We start from the raw sequence: 25,000 nt of genomic DNA, 5'->3' as shown, positions 1-25,000 counted from the left end.
CGCACACACAGTTACACACATGCACGTACGCACATGCATGCACACACAGTTACACACATGCACGTACGCACATGCATGCACACACAGTTACACACATGCACGCACACACAGTTACACACATGCACGCACACACAGTTACACACATGCACGTACGCACATGCACGCACACACAGTTACACACGCATGCACGTACGCACGTGCACATTAATGAATGTATTTCCCGGGGACAGGAAGGAGAACAGACCGTGTGTCGTGTGTTTGTGTTTCCGTCAGATGGCGAGCTCCAACATCAGATACGGAGACGGAGTCACCGCGGAGATCGGCATGGTAACCAAACGGCAGCATCACGACGACACTCAACAGAACTCCATTCAGAAATCGGACGTTGTTAAACCTCTTGTTGTTTCTCTCTATCGGAACCGGCGCCGGCCCGGTTAGGTGGCGTATGCAGTAAAACGCTCACGGCGCCGCCGGTTCTTCTGGGTAAAAGAAAAGTTAATAGATTTAAAAAAAGAATCCATGAAAAGCGACAAAAACGATGGAAAATAGTGTCAGAAACGTTGAAAAAAGCGAACGACTCGCATGCAAAACAAAATGTGTGTGTGAGTGAGATCTCTCGACCACATTGCCCCGGAGTAACGTGACTGGGAAGGCCCTGACTGCAGACCTGCAGACCTCATTGCTAACCGCTAGCTGAGACAGCATGTAATAACTTTAAAAGACCCTCAAAATAAAACTTGAAAATAACCGTTAACGTATATAACAGCTGTTAGCTACGTCAGCTCTACTTGTGCTCATTTAAAATACAATCACTCAACACTGGTCTTTATTGTTATTACTGTAAAGTCTTCTTCTCCCATTAAGTTTGACTTAACGTTATTTTAGACTGAATCTAGCTGTCAGCTAGCGGTTAGCCGAATTAGCTGTTAGCTAAACTAACTAAAACGTTTTAGCCATCTATGATTGTTTGATTGCTAATGTTAGCTCAAAACTCCATTCAAGTGACAGCCTTTGTTGTGTTTGATTGCTAACTTGTAGCTAGCAGTCATTTCAAAAACGTTTTAACTATCTAGGATTGTTTGATTGCTAACGTTGGCTCAAAACGCTGTTAGCATCTAGTAGGCTACTTGATTGCTAACGTTAGCTCAAAACGCCGTTAGCATCTAGGAGGCTACTTGATTGCTAACATTAGCTCAAAGCTGTTAACATCTTAGCTAGCAGTCATTTCAAAACGTTTTAGCTAGCTAGTGCCCTAAATGTAGGGCTAGTTTTAGCTATCTGTGATTGTTTGATTGCTAACGTTAGCTCAGAACCATACACAGTATATTGTAGACTACTTGTCACAAAGTGACGCATGCGCAGCTCACATCTGCACTCGACTCACATCGGGCAGTGACAGCGGGGTTAAACGTTTAACTCCGCCCACATTGAGGTCTGCGGGTCTGCAGTCAGGGGTATATAACATGACTGGTTCATCTAGTGTTCTTCACCAGTACAATGAATAATCACTTCACTACTTTCATTGAATTCTGGGAGTTTTATTCAGTTTTGTAGCCTCTCTTTCAGTTTTTAATGACGCAGCTTTCACACAAAGTGGCTCAGTGGTAGAGAGGTCGCCTGCCAATCGGAAGGTTAGTGGTTCGATCCCTGGTCCTGCAGTTCCATGCCGAAGTGTCCTTGGGCAAGACCCTGAACCCCGAGTTGTGTGTGAGTGTGTACCTGATGAGCAGGTGGCTCCTTGTCCAGCAGCCTCGGCCACAGTGTGTGAATGGTGAATGGTTCCTGGACTCTGTTAAAGTGCTTTGAGTAGTCGTTAAGACTAGAAAAGTGCTAAATAAAAACAGTCCCTTTTTTTTTTTTAAACACAACTCGCTTTATTCATCTTTAAAATGAAAGCATCGTTTCTCTTCCACCTATACCTGCTATACCCCGTGTGAGCTGATGACCTCATCTGTTGACATCTCTGAATGCCTTCCTACAGCTGATTTAATAAAAGCTTTCACACACATACACCTACATGAGTCATTAGTATGAGAACAAACATGAGATTTTAACTGGGTCTGGCTCAGGTCTGGCTCAGGTCTGGCTCAGGTCTGGCTCGGATGCTGGTCTGTTGGACAAAGGCCGGGCAGATAAATGCAGCCCGATCCGCACTCTAGTCCCTAGTGCAGCTTGGGGTGCGTCCTTACTTATTTTGGTTTGTTCACCGGTTCTCCTGCAGAACCTCGGAGCGAAGAACGTGTGTGTGTGTGTGTGTGTGTCTCTGTGTGTGTGTTTTGTGTGTGTGTGTGTGTGTGTGTGAGACTCTGATTCTGACTCTTGGTTCTGGTTCTGGTTCTGGTGCAGGACCTGCAGAACCTCGGGGCGAGGAAGGTCTGTGTGATGACAGACAGGAACCTGTCTCGCCTACCGCCGGTGGCGTCCGTCCTGGAGTCTCTGTCCCGGAGCGGAGTCACGTACAAAGTGTACGACAACGTCCGCGTGGAGCCCACCGATACCAGGTCAGTCCTCGCCACGACTACCTAATCTAATTAACCCTCTACAGCTGACAGACAATCAGAGAGCAGGAGCCCACAGACGCCAGGTCAGTCCTCGCCACGACTAACTAACTACCTCATATAATTAACCAGCTGACAGCCAATCAGAGAGCAGGAGCCTGCCAGGTCACTCCTCGCCACGACTAACTAACTACCTAATCTAACTAGAAAATGCATTTCCTGCAGAAAATGCGTGGGAATGCTGAACAGCTGAATTGCTAAAGCTAAACTGGATGAATAGCTTAAATCTGTAAGAAGAAGTTGAAGTAGTGAGAATAGTTTAGAAAGTTTTAATAAGTTAAAAGCTGACGCTACACTGAACTGTTGGCTTTAAAGGTTGAATAATGACAAAATATGTAGAACATTGTGAGGACTGAGTATATGTTCTAACTGATAATGACTCACATATGCAGAAAAATGAAACATTGTATGAAAAATCTTAAAGCTCAAACGCATTGCACTGAACTGCTGATACATCTGGAAAATGTTCAGAGTTGGAAGCTAAACGGCATAACCTTAAAAAGGTAAGAACTGAAATACATTTCTAGAAAAGCTGGAAGCTAAACTGTAATATTGTCAAAAGTGGAAGTTCAAATAAATTGACTAGAAAAGGTTGAAAGAAGAAATACTTTATCAGACATATACACTGCATAGAACGAAAAAGCATCAATCTAGCTGAGATGAGATGTGAAATATATTAGGTGAAAAGAATGGGGCTGAACAAAGAGGAAAGAGACAAGGAGAGAAATAGAGAAGAAAGAAGAGCATGAGAGAAGAGAGGAGAGGAGAGAAGAGACGAGGAGAGAGAGGAGAGAAAGAGAATAAAGAGAGAAGGAGAGAGAGGAAAAATAGAAACATTGAGAAAGAGAGCAACTTTGACTAAAATTGACTAAAAAGGCTGAAAGTTTGAATACTTTGTATTATTATCAGCCATATCCATTGCGTAGAAAAAACAAGCATGACCCTAAAGAGCTGAGAGGTGGATATATTGGCTGAAAAGAAACGGGCTATATACATGGATGAAAGACGGAGAGAGGGAAAGAGAGAGAGGGGGGAGAGTGAGAGGGGGCATGAGAGAGAGAGGGAGAGACAGAGAAAGAGAAGGAAAGAGAGAGGGATAGAGAGAGAGGGATAGAGAGGGAGAAATAGGCAGAGGGAAAGAAAGAGAGAGAGAGGGAAAGAAAGAGAGAGAAAGGAAGGGAGGGAGAAAGAGGGATGGAGAGAGGGAGAGAAAAAAAGAGAGAGAGACAGGGAGAGAGGGAAAAATAAAGAGAAACAGAGAGATAGAAAGGGGGAGAGAGAAGACAGACAGACAGAAGTGGAAGACCACAGCTATAGACTACTGTTCATATTACTGCCTGTAGTATCTGTATAGACTACTGTTCATATTACTGCCTGTAGTATCTGTATAGACTACTGTTCATATTACTGCCTGTAGTATCTGTATAGACTACTGTTCATATTACTGCCTGTAGTATCTGTATAGACTACTGTTCATATTACTGCCTGTAGTATCTGTATAGACTACTGTTCATATTACTGCCTGTAGTATCTGTATAGACTACTGTTCATATTACTGCCTGTAGTATTTGTATAGACTACTGTTCATATTACTGCCTGTAGTATTTGTATAGACTACTGTTCATATTACTGCCTGTAGTATTTGTATAGACTACTGTTCATATTACTGCCTGTAGTATCTGTATAGACTACTGTTCATATTACTGCCTGTAGTATCTGTATAGACTACTGTTCATATTACTGCCTGTAGTATCTGTATAGACTACTGTTCATATTACTGCCTGTAGTATTTGTATAGACTACTGTTCATATTACTGCCTGTAGTATTTGTATAGACTACTGTTCATATTACTGCCTGTAGTATCTGTATAGACTACTGTTCATATTACTGCCTGTAGTATCTGTATAGACTACTGTTCATATTACTGCCTGTAGTATCTGTATAGACTACTGTTCATATTACTGCCTGTAGTATCTGGGTGTGTCTGTGAAAGTGTTGTCATGGTAACCAATGGCCAGTGGATATGTTTATAAACATGATTTGATGTCTGTAATCAAGTTGATGAGCAACACCTGCTGAATCTGTCAGCTGTGCTGTGCTACAGCTATTCAGAGACACTGAGAGCGAGCTCTCAAACAAAGCCTCAGACTGCCAAAACGATAACTGCTATCAGTCAAATGACGTCATCCTGAGTACCACAAGGCCTTTGTGAACGTATCGGTATAAAATTTATGTTGATAAACTTAAACATGTGGGCATATCAGCGATTTAAAAAAAGTGGTTCGCTGTGCGATTCGCTGGGAAATGCAAAGAAAGTTATACAGGAGAGTGAATGGAGGGAGTTGTGTTACTCTTGTCGTTTGGAAGCTCAACCAGCCAAAAGTAAAAGGCATATCGCAAAACTGAGCAGATTGGCTGAAACGAGAAAAAAATACCTACGTTTTGATGTAAAAATTGTGTATGGCTAGTAAAAATTGTGGGTGTACGAGCAATTTATAGAGAAGGAACTAAGATAATTAGTTTGAAGCTTCACCCTCTGAATGATGACATCATCACTCTAAGAAGCCACACACACACTCTGTTTAATCGATAAAATCGATGTAGAACAGCATTCCAACTAATTAACCCTCTACAGCTGACAGCCAATCAGAGAGCAGGAGCCCACCGGCGACTCACATGCAAAAAAATACGTGTCTGCCTGCCTGTTTGTCTGTCTCTCTCTCCTCTGTCTGTCTGTCTGTCTCTCTCTCTGTCTATCTGTCTGTCTGTCTCTCTCTGTCTGTCTGTCTCTCCTCTTTCTGTCTGCCTGTCTGTCTTTCTATCTGTGTCTGTCTGTCTATCTGTCTGCCTGTCTGTCTCTCCTCTGTCGGTCTGCCTGTGTCTGTCTCTTGGTCTGCCTGCCTGTTTCCCTGTCTGTCTCTGTGTCTGTCTGTATCTGTGTCTCTCTGTCTGTCTGCCTGCCTGTCTGCCTCTCTAACCTGCCTGCCTGTCTGTCTAACCTGTCTCTCTAACCTGCCTGTCTGTCTCTCTGTGTCTCTGTCTGTCTGCCTCTCTCTCTGCCTGTCTGTCTCTCTAACTTGTCTGCCTGTCTCTCTAACCTGTCTCCCTGTCTGTCTCTCTAACCTGTCTGTCTCTCTAACCTGTCTGTCTCTCTCTCTGCCTGTCTGTCTCTCTAACCTGTCTGCCTGTCTCTAACCTGTCTCCCTGTCTGTCTCTCTAACCTGTCTGTCTGCCTCTCTCTCTGCCTGTCTGTCTCTCTGACCTGTCTGTCTCTCTCTCTGCCTGTCTGTCTCTCTAACCTGTCTGTCTCTCTCTAACCTGTCTGTCTCTCTCTACCTGTCTGTCTCTCTGACCTGTCTGTCTCTCTCTGCCTGTCTGTTTCTCTAACCTGTCTGTCTCTCTAACCTGTCTGTCTCGCTAACCTGTCTGTCTGTCTCTCTGCCTGTCTGTCTCTCTAACCTGTCTGTCTCTCTAACCTGTCTGTCTCTCTCTAACCTGCCTGTCTGTCTCTCTCTGACCTGTCTGTCTCTCTCTAACCTGTCTGTCTGCCTCTCTAACCTGCCTGCCTGTCTCTCTGACCTGTCGTGGCGGCGGTTTTGTTGTGGCCGTTGTTCTTTTCGTGTTTCCCGTTTTTGCCGTGTTTCCCGTTTTTCCTTTCCGTGTTTTCCTGTTGTTCTTTTTCCTGTTTTTCCGTTGTGCTTCTCCCTGTCTGTCTTTCCTGCCTGTCTGTTTTGCTGTGTTGTTTTTGCTGTTGTTGCTTTCCTGTCTGTTCCTTTGCCTGCCTGTCTGTTTTCCTCCTGCCTGTCTTTTGCCCTGTTGTGTCTCCTGTCTCTCCTCTTTGCCTGTCTGTTTTCCTGTCTGTTGCCTCTCTACCTGTCTGTCTGCCTCTTACCTGCCTGTCTGTCTTTACCTGTGTCTGTCTGCCTCTTCCTGCCTGTCTCCTCTCTACCTGTCTGTCTGGCTCTCCACCTGTCTGTCTCTTTTGTCTCTGTTTTTTGTTGTTCTTTCTCTTTTTTCCTTCCTTCCTTTTCCTGTTCCTTCCTTGTTCCTTTCCCTTTTTTCCTTTGTTCCTTTCCTTTTCCTTTCCCTTTTTTAGCCTTCTCCTTTCTCCCTTTTCTTTTTCCTTTTTTTCCTTTTTCCTCTTCTCCTGTCTTCTTTCTCCTTTCCTCTTTTCACTTTTGTTTCCTCTTCTTCTTTGCCTTTTTTCTTTTCTTTTCTCTCTCTTTCCTTTTTTTCCTTTTTCCTCTTTCTTTTTTTTTTTTTTTTCCTTTTTTTCCTTTTTCCTCTTTTTCTTTTTTTCTTTGTCTCAGTTTTAAGAGGCCATCCTCTTTCGCCGCAGCTGCCTTTGATGTGCCGTGGCTGGTGGCGGGTCTGTGATGGACACTGTATGCGCCAACCTGTACGCCAGTCGGCCCGACGCCGGCTTCTCGGTTTTCCAACGCCGCGCCGGGGAGGGCGCCCGTCCACGGGCGGCCGCTAGCCGCTCATCGCAGGTAACCACGGCAACACTCAGCGCCAGTTCTGGTCGGCGACCTTCGGGGTCGTTTCTAACGGGTTTCTCTCGTCTGCAGTTCCTACGACCGCCGGCACCGGCAGCGAGACCACCGGAGTCGCCATCTTTGACTACGAGCCTATGAAAGCTAAAACAGGTACACACACACATATACACACACACACATATACACACACACACAGACACACACACACACACACACACACACACACACACACAGAGATACACACACACACACACACAGAGATACACACACACAACACACACACATACACACACACACACACACACACACACAGATACACACACACACACACACACACACACAAACGCGTACAGACAGACACACACACACACATACAGGAGACACACACACAAACACACACACACACCCCCCCACACACATACAGACACACACACAGAGACACACACACCCCACCCTATAGAGACACACACACAAACACACACACACACGGACACACACACAGAGACGTAACACACATATACAGACACACACCACACACACATACAGACACACGTACACACACACACATACAGACACAACACAAAAATTTACAGGCACCCACACATTACACACACACACTTATAAGAGACACACACACATAGAGACACACACACACGAGACACACACAACCACATATAACACACACAACAACACACCAAATAGACACACAGACCCACACACACACACTATACACACATGACACACAACACACATACAAACACCACACACACACAAACACCCCCACACACAAAGATGCACACACGACAACACACAGCTAACACACATATATAAGAGACACCACACATACACCCACACACACACACATAACACACACACCACTACACACACAACCAAACACACACACACACCTAAACACACACACACAAAAAAAAAGATGCAAAACAATACACATACACACACACTATGAGACACATTACACACACACAATTACACACGACACACACACACAATCACACAAAAAAGACACACAACACAACCACACCCACAAACTCATAAACACACCCACACACACACCTCACAACAGCAACACACACTACACACAGCCACACAGATGTGTGTTGGTTAGGTGGCTTGATGGATGGCTGTGTGGTAAGGGACACACGAGAGTCTTATTGTTGGTAAGTGTGGGTTCGAGGCTGTGTGTGTTGTGGGTTTAAGGGGGTTTGATTGGTTGTTGTGTTAGGTAATAATACAGTTAATAGCCACACACAGATAATGTCTGTGTTCAGTATCAGCGTGAGCTCCGATTGTTCTGTGTTCAGGTATCAGCGTGAGCTCTGATTGTTGTCTGTGTTCAGGTATAGGTTGATTGGTTGTCTGTGTTCAGGTATCAGCGTGAGCTCTGATTGGTTGTCTGTGTTCAGGTATCAGCATGAGCTCTGATTGGTTGTCTGTGTTCAGGTATCAGCGTGGGCTCTGATTGGTTGTCTGTGTTCAGGTATCAGCGTGGGCTCTGATTGGTTGTCTGTGTTCAGGTATCAGCGTGAGCTCTGATTGGTTGTCTGTGTTCAGGTATCAGCGTGAGCTCCGATTGGTTGTCTGTGTTCAGGTATCAGCGTGAGCTCCGATTGGTTGTCTGTGTTCAGGTATCAGCGTGAGCTCTGATTGGTTGTCTGTGTTCAGGTATCAGCGTGAGCTCTGATTGGTTGTCTGTGTTCAGGTATCAGCATGAGCTCTGATTGTTGTTGTATCATAGTCTGATTGGTTCTGTGTTCAGTATCGCCATCCGTAACTCAACCACGCGGCACCGTGGACCCGCGGCACACACTGAGCATGCCCGAGAGAGTCGCCGCCAACAGCGGCTTCGACGTGCTCTGGTCTGTCCACACACACACACACACACACACACACACACACACACACACACACACACACACACACACACACACACAGACACACACACACACACAGACACATACACACACACAGAGACACACACACACACAGAGACACACACACACACACACACACACACACAAAAAAGACACACACACACACACAAGAGACACACACACACACAGAGACACATACACACACAGACACACACAGACACAGACACACACACACAGACACACACAGAGACACACACACACACATATACAGACACACACACAGAGACACACACACACACAACAGAGAGACACACATACACACACACACACAGAGACACATATACAGACACACACACACACAACAAAGAGACACACATACACACACACACACAGACACACATACACACACACACACAGAGACACACACACACATACAGACACACACACACACACACACAGAGACACACAAAAACACACATACACACACACACAAGAGACACACACACACACACACAGAGACACACACACACACACACACACACACACACACACACACAGAGACACACACAGACACACACACACACACACACACACACACACACACACACAGAGACACAGACAGACACACACACACACACACACACACATACTGTACATACATACAGTATATGTATGTATACATATACTGTATGTATGTACAGTATATGTATGTATACATATACTGTATGTATGTATGTATACATATACTGTATGTATGTACAGTATATGTATACATACATATACTGTATGTATGTACAGTATATGTATGTATACAGTATACAGTGGGGCAAAAAAGTATTTAGTCAGCCACCAATTGTGCAAGTTCTCCCACTTAAAAAGATGAGAGAGGCCTGTAATCTTCATCATAGCTACACTTCAACTATAAGAGACAAAATGACAAAACAAAATCCAGAAAATCACATTGTAGGATTTATTATGAATTAATTGGTAAATTCCTCGGTAAAATAAGTATTTGGTCACCTACAAACAAGCAAGATTTCTGTCTCTCCCAGACCTGTAACTTCTTCTTTAAGAGGCTCCTCCGTCCTCCACTCGTTACCTGCATTAATGGCACCTGTTTGAACTTGTTATCAGTATAAAAGACACCTGTCCACAACCTCAAACAGTCACACTCTGAACTCCACTATGGCCCAGACCAAAGGAGCTGAAAAATCGTATGAGAAGACTGAGTCTGCAATAGGTAAGCAGCTTGGTGTGAAGAAATCAACTGTGGGAGCAGTTATTAGAAAATGGAAGACATACAAGACCACTGATAATCTCCCTCGACCTGGGGCTCCACGCAAGATCTCACCCCGTGGGGTCAAGATGATCACAAGAACGGTGAGCTAAAATCCCAGAACCACATGGAGGGACCTAGTGAAAGACCTGCAGAGAGCTGGGACCAGAGTAACAAAGGCTACCATCAGGAACACACTACACCAGCAGGGACTCAAGTCCTGCAGTGCCAGACGCGTCCCCCCTGCTTAAGCCAGTACATGTCCAGGCCCGTCTGAAGTTTGCTAGAGAGCATTTGGATGATCCAGAAGAGGATCGGGAGAGTGTCAGATGGTCAGATGAAACCGAAATAGAACTTTTTGGTAAAAACTCAACTCATCGTGTTTGGAGGAGAAAGAATGCTGAGTTGCATCCAAAGAACCCTGTCACTACCCAAAATGAGTAGAGTGCAGCTTTGAGTTACGCATGCTCAGATTTAAACGGTTTACGGCATAACGTGTCATACCCGATGTTAGCCGAGTCAGACCGGCTTTGGTCGAGTGCAGATGTGAGTAGGGCATGCTCAGATTTAAACGGTTTACGGCATAACGTGTCTTACTGAAATTTGTGAAATCTGTAAAATAATAAACTTTTCTCTTTACAATCAATAACAGAAGATGGAAATCATTTCTAAAACGTTTTAGCTCTCTGTGATTGTTTGATTGCTAACGTTAGCTCAAAACGCCATTCAAGTGACAGCCGATGTTGTGTTTGATTGCTAACTTGTAGCTAGCAGTCATTTCAAAAACGTTTTAGCTATCTATGATTGTTTGACTTCTAACGTTAGCTAAAAACGCCATTAGCATCTAGTAGGCTAGCTACTTGATTGCTAACGTTAGCTAAAAACGCCGTTAGCATCTAGTAGGCTACTTGATTGCTAACGTTAGCTCAAACTGCCGTTAGCATCTTGTAGGCTACTTGTCGCAAAGTGACGCATGCGCAACTCACATCTGCACTCTACTCATTTTGGGTAGTGACAACACCATACCTACTGTGAAGCATGGGGGTGGTAACATCATGCTTTGGGGCTGTTTTTCTGCAAAGGGACCAGGACGACTGATCTGTGTAAAGGAAAGAATGAACGGGGCCATGTATCGGGAGACTTTGAGTGAAAACATCCCATCAGCAAGGGCACTGAAGATGAAACGCGGCTGGTTCTTTCAGCATGACAATGACTACGTTTACATGCAGCCAATAACCCGGTCAAAACCGGAATATTAGCAATAACCCGGTCGCGCACGGCCATGTAAACACCGGCAAAAACCCGAATATGCTACCTGGGTTACCCCTTTACTAACCCGAAATGTTGGTCATGTAAACGAGTATCGGCATATCCCATCACAAGGAACATTGATTTGTGTTCTGCGCATGTTCTATTCACAAGGAGTCTCTGTCTTTTGAGTAGAGGAACTTCTTGTATGCGCCAGAAAACATAGTTATAATAATAATTATATACTATAATAATATAGTTATATATGTATGTATATATGTATATATATGTATGTGTATATGTATACAGTGCCTTGCGAAAGTATTCGGCCCCCTTGAACTTTTCGACCTTTTGCCACATTTCAGGCCTCAAACATAAAGATATAAAACTGTAATTTTTTGTGAAGAATCAACAACAAGTGGGACACAATCATGAAGTGGAACGAAATTTATTGGATATTTCAAACCTTTTAAACAAATAAAAAACTGAAATATTGGGCGTGCAAAATTATTCAGCCCCCTTAAGTTAATACTTTGTAGCGCCACCTTTGTGCGATTACAGCTGTAAGTGGCTTGGGGGTATGTCTCTATCAGTTTTGCACATGGAGACTGACATTTTTGCCCATTCCTCCTTGCAAAACAGCTCGAGCTCAGTGAGGTTGGATGGAGAGCGTTTGAACAGCAGTTTTCAGTTCTTTCCACAGATTCTCGATTGGATTCAGGTCTGGACTTTGACTTGGCCATTCTAACACCTGGATATGTTTATTTGTGAACCATTCCATTGTAGATTTTGCTTTATGTTTTGGATCATTGTCTTGTTGGAAGACAAATCGGTCCCAGTCTCAGGTCTTTTGTAGAATATCATTAGGTTTTCTCTCCCGGTTTTTTTTTTTTTCCCCCTTTTTTTTTTTTTTTTTTTTTTTTTTTTTTTTTTCCTGCTCCAAAAAAGCAGGCCCAAATGCCATCCCAAAAAAAGCACGCCCAAACATGATGCTGCCACCACCATGTTTGACAGTGGGGATGGTGTGTTCAGGGTGATGAGCGTGTTGCTTTCGCCAAACATAACGTTTTGCATTGTTGCCAAAAGTTCGATTTTGGTTTCATCTGACCACAGCACCTTCTTCCACATGTTTGGTGTGTCTCCCAGGTGGCTTTTGGCAAACTTTAAACAACACTTTTTATGGATATCTTTAAGAAATGGCTTTCTTCTTGCCACTCTTCCACTAAAGGCCAGATTTGTGCAGTATACGACTGATTGTTGTCCTATGGACAGAGTCTCCCACCTCAGCTGTAGATCTCTGCAGTTCATCCAGAGTGATCATGGGCCTCTTGACTGCATCTCTGATCAGTCTTCTCCTTGTATGAGCTGAAAGTTTAGAGGGACGGCCGGGTCTTCGTAGATTTGTAGTGGTCTGATACTCCTTCCATTTCAATATTATCGCTTGCACAGTGCTCCTTGGGATGTTTAAAGCTTGGGAAATCTTTTTGTATCCAAATCCGGCTTTAAACTTCTCCACAACAGTATCTCGGACCTGCCTGGTGTGTTCCTTGTTCTTCATGATGCTCTCGCGTTATACGGACCTCTGAGACTATCACAGAGCAGGTGCATTTATACGGAGACTTGATTACACACAGCTGGATTCTATTTATCATCATTAGTCATTTAGGTCAACATTGGATCATTCAGAGATCCTCACTGAACTTCTGGAGAGAGTTTGCTGCACTGAAAGTAAGGGGGCTGAATAATTTTGCACGCCCACTTTTCAGTTTTTTATTTGTTAAAAAAGTTTGAAATAGCCAATGAATTTCGTTCCACTTCATAATTGGGACCCACTTGTTGTTGATTCTTCACAAAAAATTACAGTTTTATATCTTTATGTTTGAGGCCTGAAATGTGGCAAAAGGTCGAAACGTTCAAGGGGGCCGAATACTTTCGCAAGGCACTGTATTCATGGTTTTCACCACACTAATAAAGACATTATATTCATGGTTTTCACCACACTAATAAAGACATTATATTCATGGTTTTCACCACACTAATAAATACATTATATTCATGGTTTATCACCACACTAATAAAGACATTATATTCATGGTTTATCACCACACTAATAAAGACATTATATTCATGGTTTATCACCACACTAATAAAGACATTATATTCATGGTTTTCACCACACTAATAAAGACATTATATTCATGGTTTATCACCACACTAATAAAGACATTATATTCATGGTTTATCACCACACTAATAAATACATTATATTCATGGTTTATCACCACACTAATAAAGACATTATATTCATGGTTTATCACCACACTAATAAAGACATTATATTCATGGTTTATCACCACACTAATAAAGACATTATATTCATGGTTTTCACCACACTAATAAAGACATTATATTCATGGTTTTCACCACACTAATAAAGACATTATATTCATGGTTTTCACCACACTAATAAAGACATTATATTCATGGTTTTCACCACACTAATAAAGACATTATATTCATGGTTTTCACCACACTAATAAAGACATTATATTCATGGTTTTCACCACACTAATAAAGACATTATATTCATGGTTTATCACCACACTAATAAAGACATTATATTCATGGTTTATCACCACACTAATAAAGACATTATATTCATGGTTTATCACCACACTAATAAAGACATTATATTCATGGTTTTCACCACACTAATAAAAGACATTATATTCATGGTTTCACCACACTAATAAAGACATTATATTCATGGTTTTATCCCACACTAATAAAGACATTATATTCATGGTTCTCCACACTAATAAAGACATTATATTCATGGTTTTTACCACACTAATAAAGAGACATTATATTCATGGTTTTCACCACACTAATAAAGACATTATATTCATGGTTTATCACCACACTAATAAAGACATTATATTCATGGTTTTCACCACACTAATAAAGACATTATATTCATGGTTTTCACCACACTAATAAAAGACATTATATTCATGGTTTTCCCACACTAATAAAGACATTATATTCATGGTTTATCACCACACTAATAAAGACATTATATTCATGGTTTTATCACCACACTAATAAAGACATTATATTCATGGTTTTCACCACACTAATAAAGACATTATATTCATGGTTTATCACCACACTAATAAAAGACATTATATTCATGGTTTATCACCACACTAATAAAGACATTATATTCATGGTTTATCACCACACTAATAAAGACATTATATTCATGGTTTATCACCACACTAATAAAGACATTATATTCATGGTTTTCACCACACTAATAAAGACATTATATTCATGGTTTTCACCACACTAATAAAGACATTATATTCATGGTTTTCACCACACTAATAAAGACATTATATTCATGGTTTTCACCACACTAATGAAGACATTATATTCATGGTTTTCACCACACTAATAAAGACATTATATTCATGGTTTTCACCACACTAATAAATACATTATATTCATGGTTTTCACCACACTAATAAAGACATTATATTCATGGTTTATCACCACACTAATAAAGACATTATATTCATGGTTTTCACCACACTAATAAAGACATTATATTCTGGTTTACCACACTAATAAAGACATTATATTCATGGTTTTCCCACACTAATAAAGACATTATATTCATGGATCCACACTTAACATTATATTCATGTTTTCACCACACTAATAAAAGACATTATATTCATGGTTTTCACCACACTAATAAAGACATTATATTCATGGTTTTCACCACACTAATAAAGACATTATATTCATGGTTTTCACCACACTAATAAAGACATTATATTCATGGTTTTCACCACACTAATAAAGACATTATATTCATGGTTTTCACCACACTAATAAAGACATTATATTCATGGTTTATCACCACACTAATAAAGACATTATATTCATGGTTTATCACCACACTAATAAAGACATTATATTCATGGTTTATCACCACACTAATAAAGACATTATATTCATGGTTTTCACCACACTAATAAAGACATTATATTCATGGTTTAACCACACTAATAAAGACATTATATTCATGGTTTATCACCACACTAATAAAGACATTATATTCATGGTTTTCACCACACTAATAAAGACATTATATTCATGGTTTATCACCACACTAATAAAGACAATTATATTCATGGTTTATCACCACACTAATAAAGACATTATATTCATGGTTTTCACCACACTAATAAAAGACATTATATTCATGGTTTTCACCACACTAATAAAGACATTATATTCATGGTTTTCACCACACTAATAAAGACATTATATTCATGGTTTTCACCACACTAATAAAGACATTATATTCATGGTTTATCACCACACTAATAAAGACATTATATTCATGGTTTTCACCACACTAATAAAGACATTATATTCATGGTTTATCACCACACTAATAAAGACATTATATTCATGGTTTATCACCACACTAATAAAGACATTATATTCATGGTTTTCACCACACTAATAAAGACATTATATTCATGGTTTCACCACACAATAAAAGCATTATATTCATGGTTTTCACCACTATTACATAATAAAGACATTATATTCATGGTTTATCACCACACTAATAAAGACATTATATTCATGGTTTATCACCACACTAATAAAGACATTATATTCATGGTTTATCACCACACTAATAAAGACATTATATTCATGGTTTTATCACCACACTAATAAAGACATTATATTCATGGTTTTCACCACATAATAAAGACTATATTCAAACTTAATCCACATAATAAAGACATTATATTATGGTTTTACCACACTAATAAAGACATTATATTTTTTACAACTAATAAAATTATATTATGGTTTTTCCAATAATAAACATTATATTATGTTACACACTAATAAAGACATTATATTCATGGTTTTCACCACATAATAAAGACATTATATTCATGGTTTCACCACACTAATAAAGACATTATATTCATGGTTTTCACCACACTAATAAAGACATTATATTCATGGTTTTCACCACACTAATAAAGACATTATATTCATGGTTTATCACCACATAATAAAGACATTATATTCATGGTTTATCACCACACTAATAAAGACATTATATTCATGGTTTTCACCACACTAATAAAGACATTATATTCATGGTTATCACCACACTAATAAAGACATTATATTCATGGTTTATCACCACACTAATAAAGACATTATATTCATGGTTTATCACCACACTAATAAAGACATTATATTCATGGTTTTTCACCACACTAATAAAGACATTATATTCATGGTTTACACCACACTAATAAAGACATTATATTCATGGTTTTCACCCCACTAATAAATACATTATATTATGGTTCACCACAATAATAAAGACATTATATTCATTTATCACCACACTAATAAAGACATTATATTCATGTTCCACATAAATACTAATAAAGACATTATATTCATGGTTTTCACCACCTAATAAAGACATTATATTCATGGTTTTCACCACACTAATAAAGACATTATATTCATGGTTTTCACCACACTAATAAAGACATTATATTCATGGTTTTCACCACACTAATAAAGACATTATATTCATGGTTTTCACCACACTAATAAAGACATTATATTCATGGTTTTCCACCACACTAATAAAGACATTATATTCATGGTTTATCACCACACTAATAAAGACATTATATTCATGGTTTATCACCACACTAATAAAGACATTATATTCATGGTTTATCACCACACTAATAAAGACATTATATTCATGGTTTTCACCACACTAATAAAGACATTATATTCATGGTTTATCACCACACTAATAAAGACATTATATTCATGGTTTCCCCACACTAATAAAGACATTATATTCTTTTATCACCACACTAATAAAGACATTATATTCATGGTTTATCACCACACTAATAAAGACATTATATTCATGGTTTCACCACACTAATAAAGACATTATATTCATGGTTTATCACCACACTAATAAAGACATTATATTCATGGTTTTATCACCACACTAATAAAGACATTATATTCATGGTTTATCACCACACTAATAAAGACATTATATTCATGGTTTTCACCACACTAATAAAGACATTATATTCATGGTTTCACCCACACTAATAAAGACATTATATTCATGGTTTATCACCACACTAATAAAGACATTATATTCATGGTTTTCACCACACTAATAAAGACATTATATTCATGGTTTTCACCACACTAATAAAGACATTATATTCATGGTTTTCACCACACTAATAAAGACATTATATTCATGGTTTTTACCACACTAATAAAGACATTATATTCATGGTTTTCACCACACTAATAAAGACATTATATTCATGGTTTACCACCACACTAATAAAGACATTATATTCATGGTTTCCCACACTAATAAAGACATTATATTCATGGTTTCACCACACTAATAAAGACATTATATTCATGGTTTATCACCACACTAATAAAAGACATTATATTCATGGTTTTATCACCACACTAATAAAGACATTATATTCATGGTTTATCACCACACTAATAAAGACATTATATTCATGGTTTATCACCACACTAATAAAGACATTATATTCATGGTTTTCACCACACTAATAAAGACATTATATTCATGGTTTATACCACACTAATAAAGACATTATATTCATGGTTTTCACCACACTAATAAAGACATTATATTCATGGTTTCCCCCACTAATAAAGACTTATATTCATGGTTTTCACCACACTAATAAAGACATTATATTCATGGTTTTCACCACACTAATAAAGACATTATATTCATGGTTTATCACCACACTAATAAAGACATTATATTCATGGTTTTCACCACACTAATAAAGACATTATATTCATGGTTTTCACCACACTAATAAAGACATTATATTCATGGTTTTCACCCCACTAATAAAGACATTATATTCATGGTTTATCACCACACTAATAAAGACATTATATTCATGGTTTTCACCACACTAATAAAAGACATTATATTCATGGTTTTCACCACACTAATAAAGACATTATATTCATGGTTTTCACCACACTAATAAAGACATTATATTCATGGTTTATCACCACACTAATAAAAGACATTATATTCATGGTTTATCACCACACTAATAAAGACATTATATTCATGGTTTTCACCACACTAATAAAGACATTATATTCATGGTTTTCACCACACTAATAAAGACATTATATTCATGGTTTTCACCACACTAATAAAACATTATATTCATACTATGACATTATATTCATGGTTTTCACCACACTAATAAAGACATTATATTCATGGTTTTCACCACACTAATAAAGACATTATATTCATGGTTTCACCACACTAATAAAGACATTATATTCATGGTTTATCACCACACTAATAAAGACATTATATTCATGGTTTTAACCACACTAATAAAGACATTATATTCATGGTTTATCACCACACTAATAAAGACATTATATTCATGGTTTATCACCACACTAATAAAGACATTATATTCATGGTTTATCACCACACTAATAAAGACATTATATTCATGGTTTTCACCACACTAATAAAGACATTATATTCATGGTTTATCACCACACTAATAAAGACATTATATTCATGGTTTATCACCACACTAATAAAGACATTATATTCATGGTTTATCACCACACTAATAAAGACATTATATTCATGGTTTTTCACCACACTAATAAAGACATTATATTCATGGTTTCCCCCACACTAATAAAGACATTATATTCATGGTTTTCACCACACTAATAAAGACATTATATTCATGGTTTATCACCACACTAATAAAGACATTATATTCATGGTTTATCACCACACTAATAAAGACATTATATTCATGGTTTTCACCACACTAATAAAGACATTATATTCATGGTTTTCACCACACTAATAAAGACATTATATTCATGGTTTTCACCACACTAATAAAGACATTATATTCATGGTTTATCACCACACTAATAAAGACATTATATTCATGGTTTATCACCACACTAATAAAGACATTATATTCATGGTTTTCACCACACTAATAAAGACATTATATTCATGGTTTATCACCACACTAATAAAGACATTATATTCATGGTTTATCACCACACTAATAAAGACATTATATTCATGGTTTTCACCACACTAATAAAAGACATTATATTCATGGTTTATCACCACACTAATAAAGACATTATATTCATGGTTTTCACCACACTAATAAAGACATTATATTCATGGTTTATCACCACACTAATAAAGACATTATATTCATGGTTTATCACCACACTAATAAAGACATTATATTCATGGTTTATCACCACACTAATAAAGACATTATATTCATGGTTTATCACCACACTAATAAAGACATTATATTCATGGTTTATCACCACACTAATAAAGACATTATATTCATGGTTTATCACCACACTAATAAAGACATTATATTCATGGTTTTCACCACACTAATAAAGACATTATATTCATGGTTTTCACCACACTAATAAAAGACATTATATTCATGGTTTTCACCACACTAATAAAGACATTATATTCATGGTTTATCACCACACTAATAAAGACATTATATTCATGGTTTATCACCACACTAATAAAGACATTATATTCATGGTTTTCACCACACTAATAAAGACATTATATTCATGGTTTTCACCACACTAATAAAGACATTATATTCATGGTTTATCACCACACTAATAAAGACATTATATTCATGGTTTTATCACCACACTAATAAAGACATTATATTCATGGTTTATCACCACACTAATAAAGACATTATATTCATGGTTTATCACCACACTAATAAAGACATTATATTCATGGTTTTCACCACACTAATAAAGACATTATATTCATGGTTTTCACCACACTAATAAAGACATTATATTCATGGTTTTCCACCACACTAATAAATACATTATATTCATGGTTTATCAATTCAATTCAATTCAATTCAATTCAATTTTATTTATAGTATCAAATCATAACAAAAGTTATCTCGAGACACTTTACAGATAGAGTAGGTCTAGACCACACTCTGTAATTTCCAAAACCCCAACAATTACAGTAATTCCATCAAGAGCAAGCATTAGCAGTGGCTATCGCGACAGTGGCAAGGAAAAACTCCCTTTTAGGAAGAAACCTTGGCAGACCCAGACTCTTGGTGAGGTGTCTGACGGGCCGGGTTGGGGTGTGATGAACAGTGGCGATAATAGTCACATTAAAGGTCACAGTGATGTCGAAGGTTATCGTGGAAGTTCATGTCATAGCAGGGCACATCGTGTCATACTGAGTAGTGCTGTCCCCTATACCGGTTATCAGACTACTCTGTGCATAGGAACATCACAGCAGGGCGTTGCGGGATGTAGCGTGGCGCTGCAGAGCATGGGTGGATGCAGCGGGATGCAGCAGGATGCAGCAGGATCGGCGGCGGATTTGCAGAGAATCACAGAGCATAGCTCTGCGAAGAAGAAACATAAGGACTCCGGGGTAAACTCCCCAGAGCTAGATTAGTAACAAGCAATTCTGGGACAGGATGCATACAGAAGTAACAAGAGTAGAGAGAGCAGCTCAGTGTGTCATAGGAAGGAAACAGCAACCCCTGCAGTCTAGAATTATAATAGCATAACTAACTGCGAGGACGAGCAGGTGGGCCGGGTTCGGTTGGACGCTGCAACTCCTCACTCCCCTAACTATAAGCTTTGTCAAAGAGGAAGGGTTTCAGTTTACTCTTGAATGTTGCGACGGTGTCTGCCCCTCGAACCCAGACTGGAAGCTGGTTCCACAGAAGCGGAGCCTGATAGCTGAAGGCCCTGGCCCCCAGTCTACTTCCAGAGACTCTAGGAACCACGAGTAGCCCCGCATTCGGGAGGCGCAGTGCCCTAGTGGGACAATAAGGTACTAAGAGCTCTTCTAGGTAAGATGGTGCTTGACCATTTAGAGCTTTGTAAGTCAGGAGGAGGATTTTAAATTCGATCCTAGATTTCACAGGAAGCCAATGCAGAGAAGCTAATACAGGAGAAATATGATCTCTTCTCTTAGTTCCCGTCAGAACAGTGCTGCAGCATTCTGGATCAGCTGGAGAGCCTTAAGGGACTTATTTGGGCAACCTGATAATAAGGAATTGCAGTAATCTAATCTAGAAGTAACGAATGCATGGACTAGTTTTTCAGCATCATTCTGAGACAGGATATTCCTAATTTTGGCAATGTTACGAAGATGGAAAAAGGCTATTCTTGAGGTTTGTTTTAAATGGGCGTTGAAGGATATATCCTGATCAAGAATAACTCCCAAATTTCTGACAGCAGTGCTGGAGGCCAGGGCAATACCATCCAGAGTAGCTATATCTTTCGAAAACGAAGTTCGGCAGTGCGTTGGTCCTATCACAATAACTTCCGTTTTGTCTGAGTTTAACATCAGGAAGTTGTGGGTCATCCAGGATTTTATATCCTCAACACACGTTTGTAGTCTTGCTAACTGACCACTTTCATCTGGCTTAATTGACAGATATAATTGGGTATCGTCTGCGTAGCAGTGATAATTAATTGAGTGTTTCCTAATAATATGGCCTAGAGGAAGCATATATAAGGAAAATAGAATTGGTCCAAGCACTGAGCCTTGAGGAACGCCATGGCTAACTTTGGCGTGCTTGGAGGGTTTATCGTTAATGTTAACAAATTGGGATCGCTCAGAGAAATAAGACTTAAACCATCTTAGTGCAGTTCCTTTAATTCCGACTAAGTGTTCTAATCTATGTAACAGGATTGTATGATCAATAGTGTCAAATGCAGCACTAAGATCTAGTAAAACAAGAATGGAGACAAGTCCTTTGTCTGCAGCTGTTAGAAGGTCGTTAGTAATTTTCACCAGTGCCGTCTCTGTGCTATGATTCTTTCTAAATCCTGATTGAAAGTCATCAAATAAACTGTTGCTATGTAGAAAATCACATAACTGATTAGCAACCACCTTCTCAAGGATCTTGGATAGAAAAGGAAGGTTAGATATAGGTCTATAGTTTGCTAAGACCTCAGGATCCAGGGTGGGTTTTTTCAGAAGAGGTTTTATCACAGCTATTTTAAATGACTGCGGTACATAGCCTGTTAATAGAGACATATTGATCATATCTAGTAGTGAAGTGTTTACCACGGGTTAACGCTTCTTTGAGTAGCCTCGTTGGGATGGGGTCCAAGAGACAGGTAGATGGCTTAGCTGAGGATATCTTTAACATTAATTGTTGAAGGTCTATAGGGATAAAAGCAGTCTAAGTATATGTCGCCGACTAGTCGTTCGTTCTAGTGGTCCTGTATTTAAAGATGAACTGTTAGAAGTTGAGGGCAAAAGGTGATTAATTTTATCTCTAATTGTTATAATTTTATCATTGAAGAAGCTCCTGAAGTCATCACTACTCAGAGCTAGAGGAATAGATGGCCCGTTAGAGCTATGACTGTCTGTCAGCCTGGCTACAGTGCTGAAAAGAAACCTTGGGTTGTTCTTATTTTCTTCTATTAGTGAAGAGTAATAGTCTGATCTGGCTTTTCTTAAGGCCTTCCTATAGGTTTTGAGACTTTCTTGCCAATCCAGACGGGATTCTTCCACTTTGGTGGACGCCACTTACCCTCGAAGTTTCGGAGACTTGTTTCAATCTGCCGCAGTTTGTTCGTTATACCAAGGAGCTGTTTTCCTTCGCTTCGTCTTCTTTTTGAGAGGAGCCGACAGAGTCCAAGGGTTGGTGTGTAGGCAAATTCGGCGGACTCACACAAATGCATCAACCCGAGAGGGACTGAGGTTAACATAGAGGTCCTCTGTTATTCTAAGGCACGACATAGAGTCAAATGCTGTTGTAATATCTTCCTTAAATTTAGCTATAGCACTGTCAGATAGGCACTCTAGTGTAAAGAGCCTTTATCTAGTTTAGTATGGTCAGGTAGCAAGAATTCAAAAGTAATTAAAAATGATCTGATAATACCAAATTCGGCGGAAATATTATTAAATCCTCAATCTCAATACCATATGCCAGCACCAGGCGGGGGTGGGTGTTAAAACGTCAGTACGCCTTGGTGCACACTCTGACTGAAACCGATTGAATCCAGTAATGTGTTGAAAGCAGTAGTAATGCTGTTAGCTACGTCTGTTATTCCTCTCTCAACGTCCACCCACATGGATATTAAAATCACCTACAATAAGTTACGTTGTCTGTTTAAGGACTACACTTGATAAAAACTCTGAGAATTCAGATAAAAAATTCAGAATACGGACCTGGAGCTCGGTAGACAACAACAAATATATTGGCTGTTCTGATTTCCATGTTGGATGTTCGAGATTAAGAACAAGGCTTTCAAAAGAGTTATAATTCAGTTTGGGTTTAGGATTAATTAACAGGATTGAATCAAATATGGCTGCAACTCCCCTCTTCGGCCTGAGCCTCTAGGAATTTGAGTATTAATATGACTGGGAGGTGCCGCTTCATTTAGACTAACATATTCTTAATTGCCCAGCCACGTATCAGTAAAGACAGAATAGATCAATTTGATTATCAGATATCAATTCATTTACTAGTGCTGCTTTAGAAGACAGAGATCTGATATTTAGTAATCCACATCTAATTTTCCCTATCCTTTTCTATCATTGCAGTGGTAGTTTTAATTCCAATTAGGTTGCAAGTTGTCCCCTCTATTCACCACTTTGTTGTGGTCTGTTGTTGATTATAATTGGAATAGTACCAGTACTACAGCGTTACTGGAATAACACTAGTACTACATGTTATCCTGCAGAAAACATTTTCATATTAATCCACTGGTATAGTGCTATCAGGATCAATGCCTGGGGACATGAATCTGTGATATTTTCAACATAATGTCAATACTTGCCTTTCTGTGCGTGTGGTTATGTTGTCAGATAGCACCGTCCGTGTCGGTTTGGGTGGAGACCATCACGCTTCAGCAGGTTGGGCATCTCCCAGAACAAGTTGAAGTTGTCGACATAGGGGCTAGGGAAGCGAGTGCAGAGTGGTTCCAGCCAGGTGTGGAGCCAGAACAGTCTGGACCATCTCCGCACACCCTTCCTGTAGGTAGGTAGAGGCCCAGAGATGACAATCCGTTTTCCTGTGCCCATCAGGGTGGAGAAGAGAGTGGTGAAGTCTTCCTGGAGTGCTATCGACCGTCTCTCTCTGATGTCGTTTGTGTCCCACACGCACCATGATGTTGTCGACCTTGGCGCGCGGGCGGCGCGGGATGCCCGGGAAAGTTTGTGCTGGATGTCACGGACCTTGGCACCGGGGAAGCAGTAGACCTTGGGGGGACCGCTAGGTAAAGGGGGAATGTGGAGGTCTCTTACCATGGAGCTTCCGATCCGCGTGGCAGGTTGATGAGTTCCGAGG

General features: G+C 39.3%; 1 protein-coding gene across 1 annotated transcript in view; it reads left to right on the top strand.

Annotated features, from left to right (window-relative positions):
• Positions 1 to 25,000, top strand: part of adhfe1 (alcohol dehydrogenase iron containing 1) — a 44,068-nt gene that overhangs the window by 4,942 nt on the left and 14,126 nt on the right. Inside the window, 8 exon segments of the mRNA XM_039816038.1 lie at positions 274 to 327; positions 2,347 to 2,501; positions 6,870 to 6,910; positions 6,913 to 6,993; positions 6,996 to 7,052; positions 7,131 to 7,208; positions 8,417 to 8,422; positions 8,836 to 8,935. Of these exon segments, the coding sequence (XP_039671972.1) occupies positions 274 to 327; positions 2,347 to 2,501; positions 6,870 to 6,910; positions 6,913 to 6,993; positions 6,996 to 7,052; positions 7,131 to 7,208; positions 8,417 to 8,422; positions 8,836 to 8,935 (572 nt within the window).

The sequence above is a fragment of the Perca fluviatilis genome, chromosome 11, assembly GCF_010015445.1.
Source record: "Perca fluviatilis chromosome 11, GENO_Pfluv_1.0, whole genome shotgun sequence".
Lineage (NCBI taxonomy): Eukaryota > Metazoa > Chordata > Actinopteri > Perciformes > Percidae > Perca > Perca fluviatilis.
This window is presented reverse-complemented; position numbering and strand designations above follow the sequence as displayed.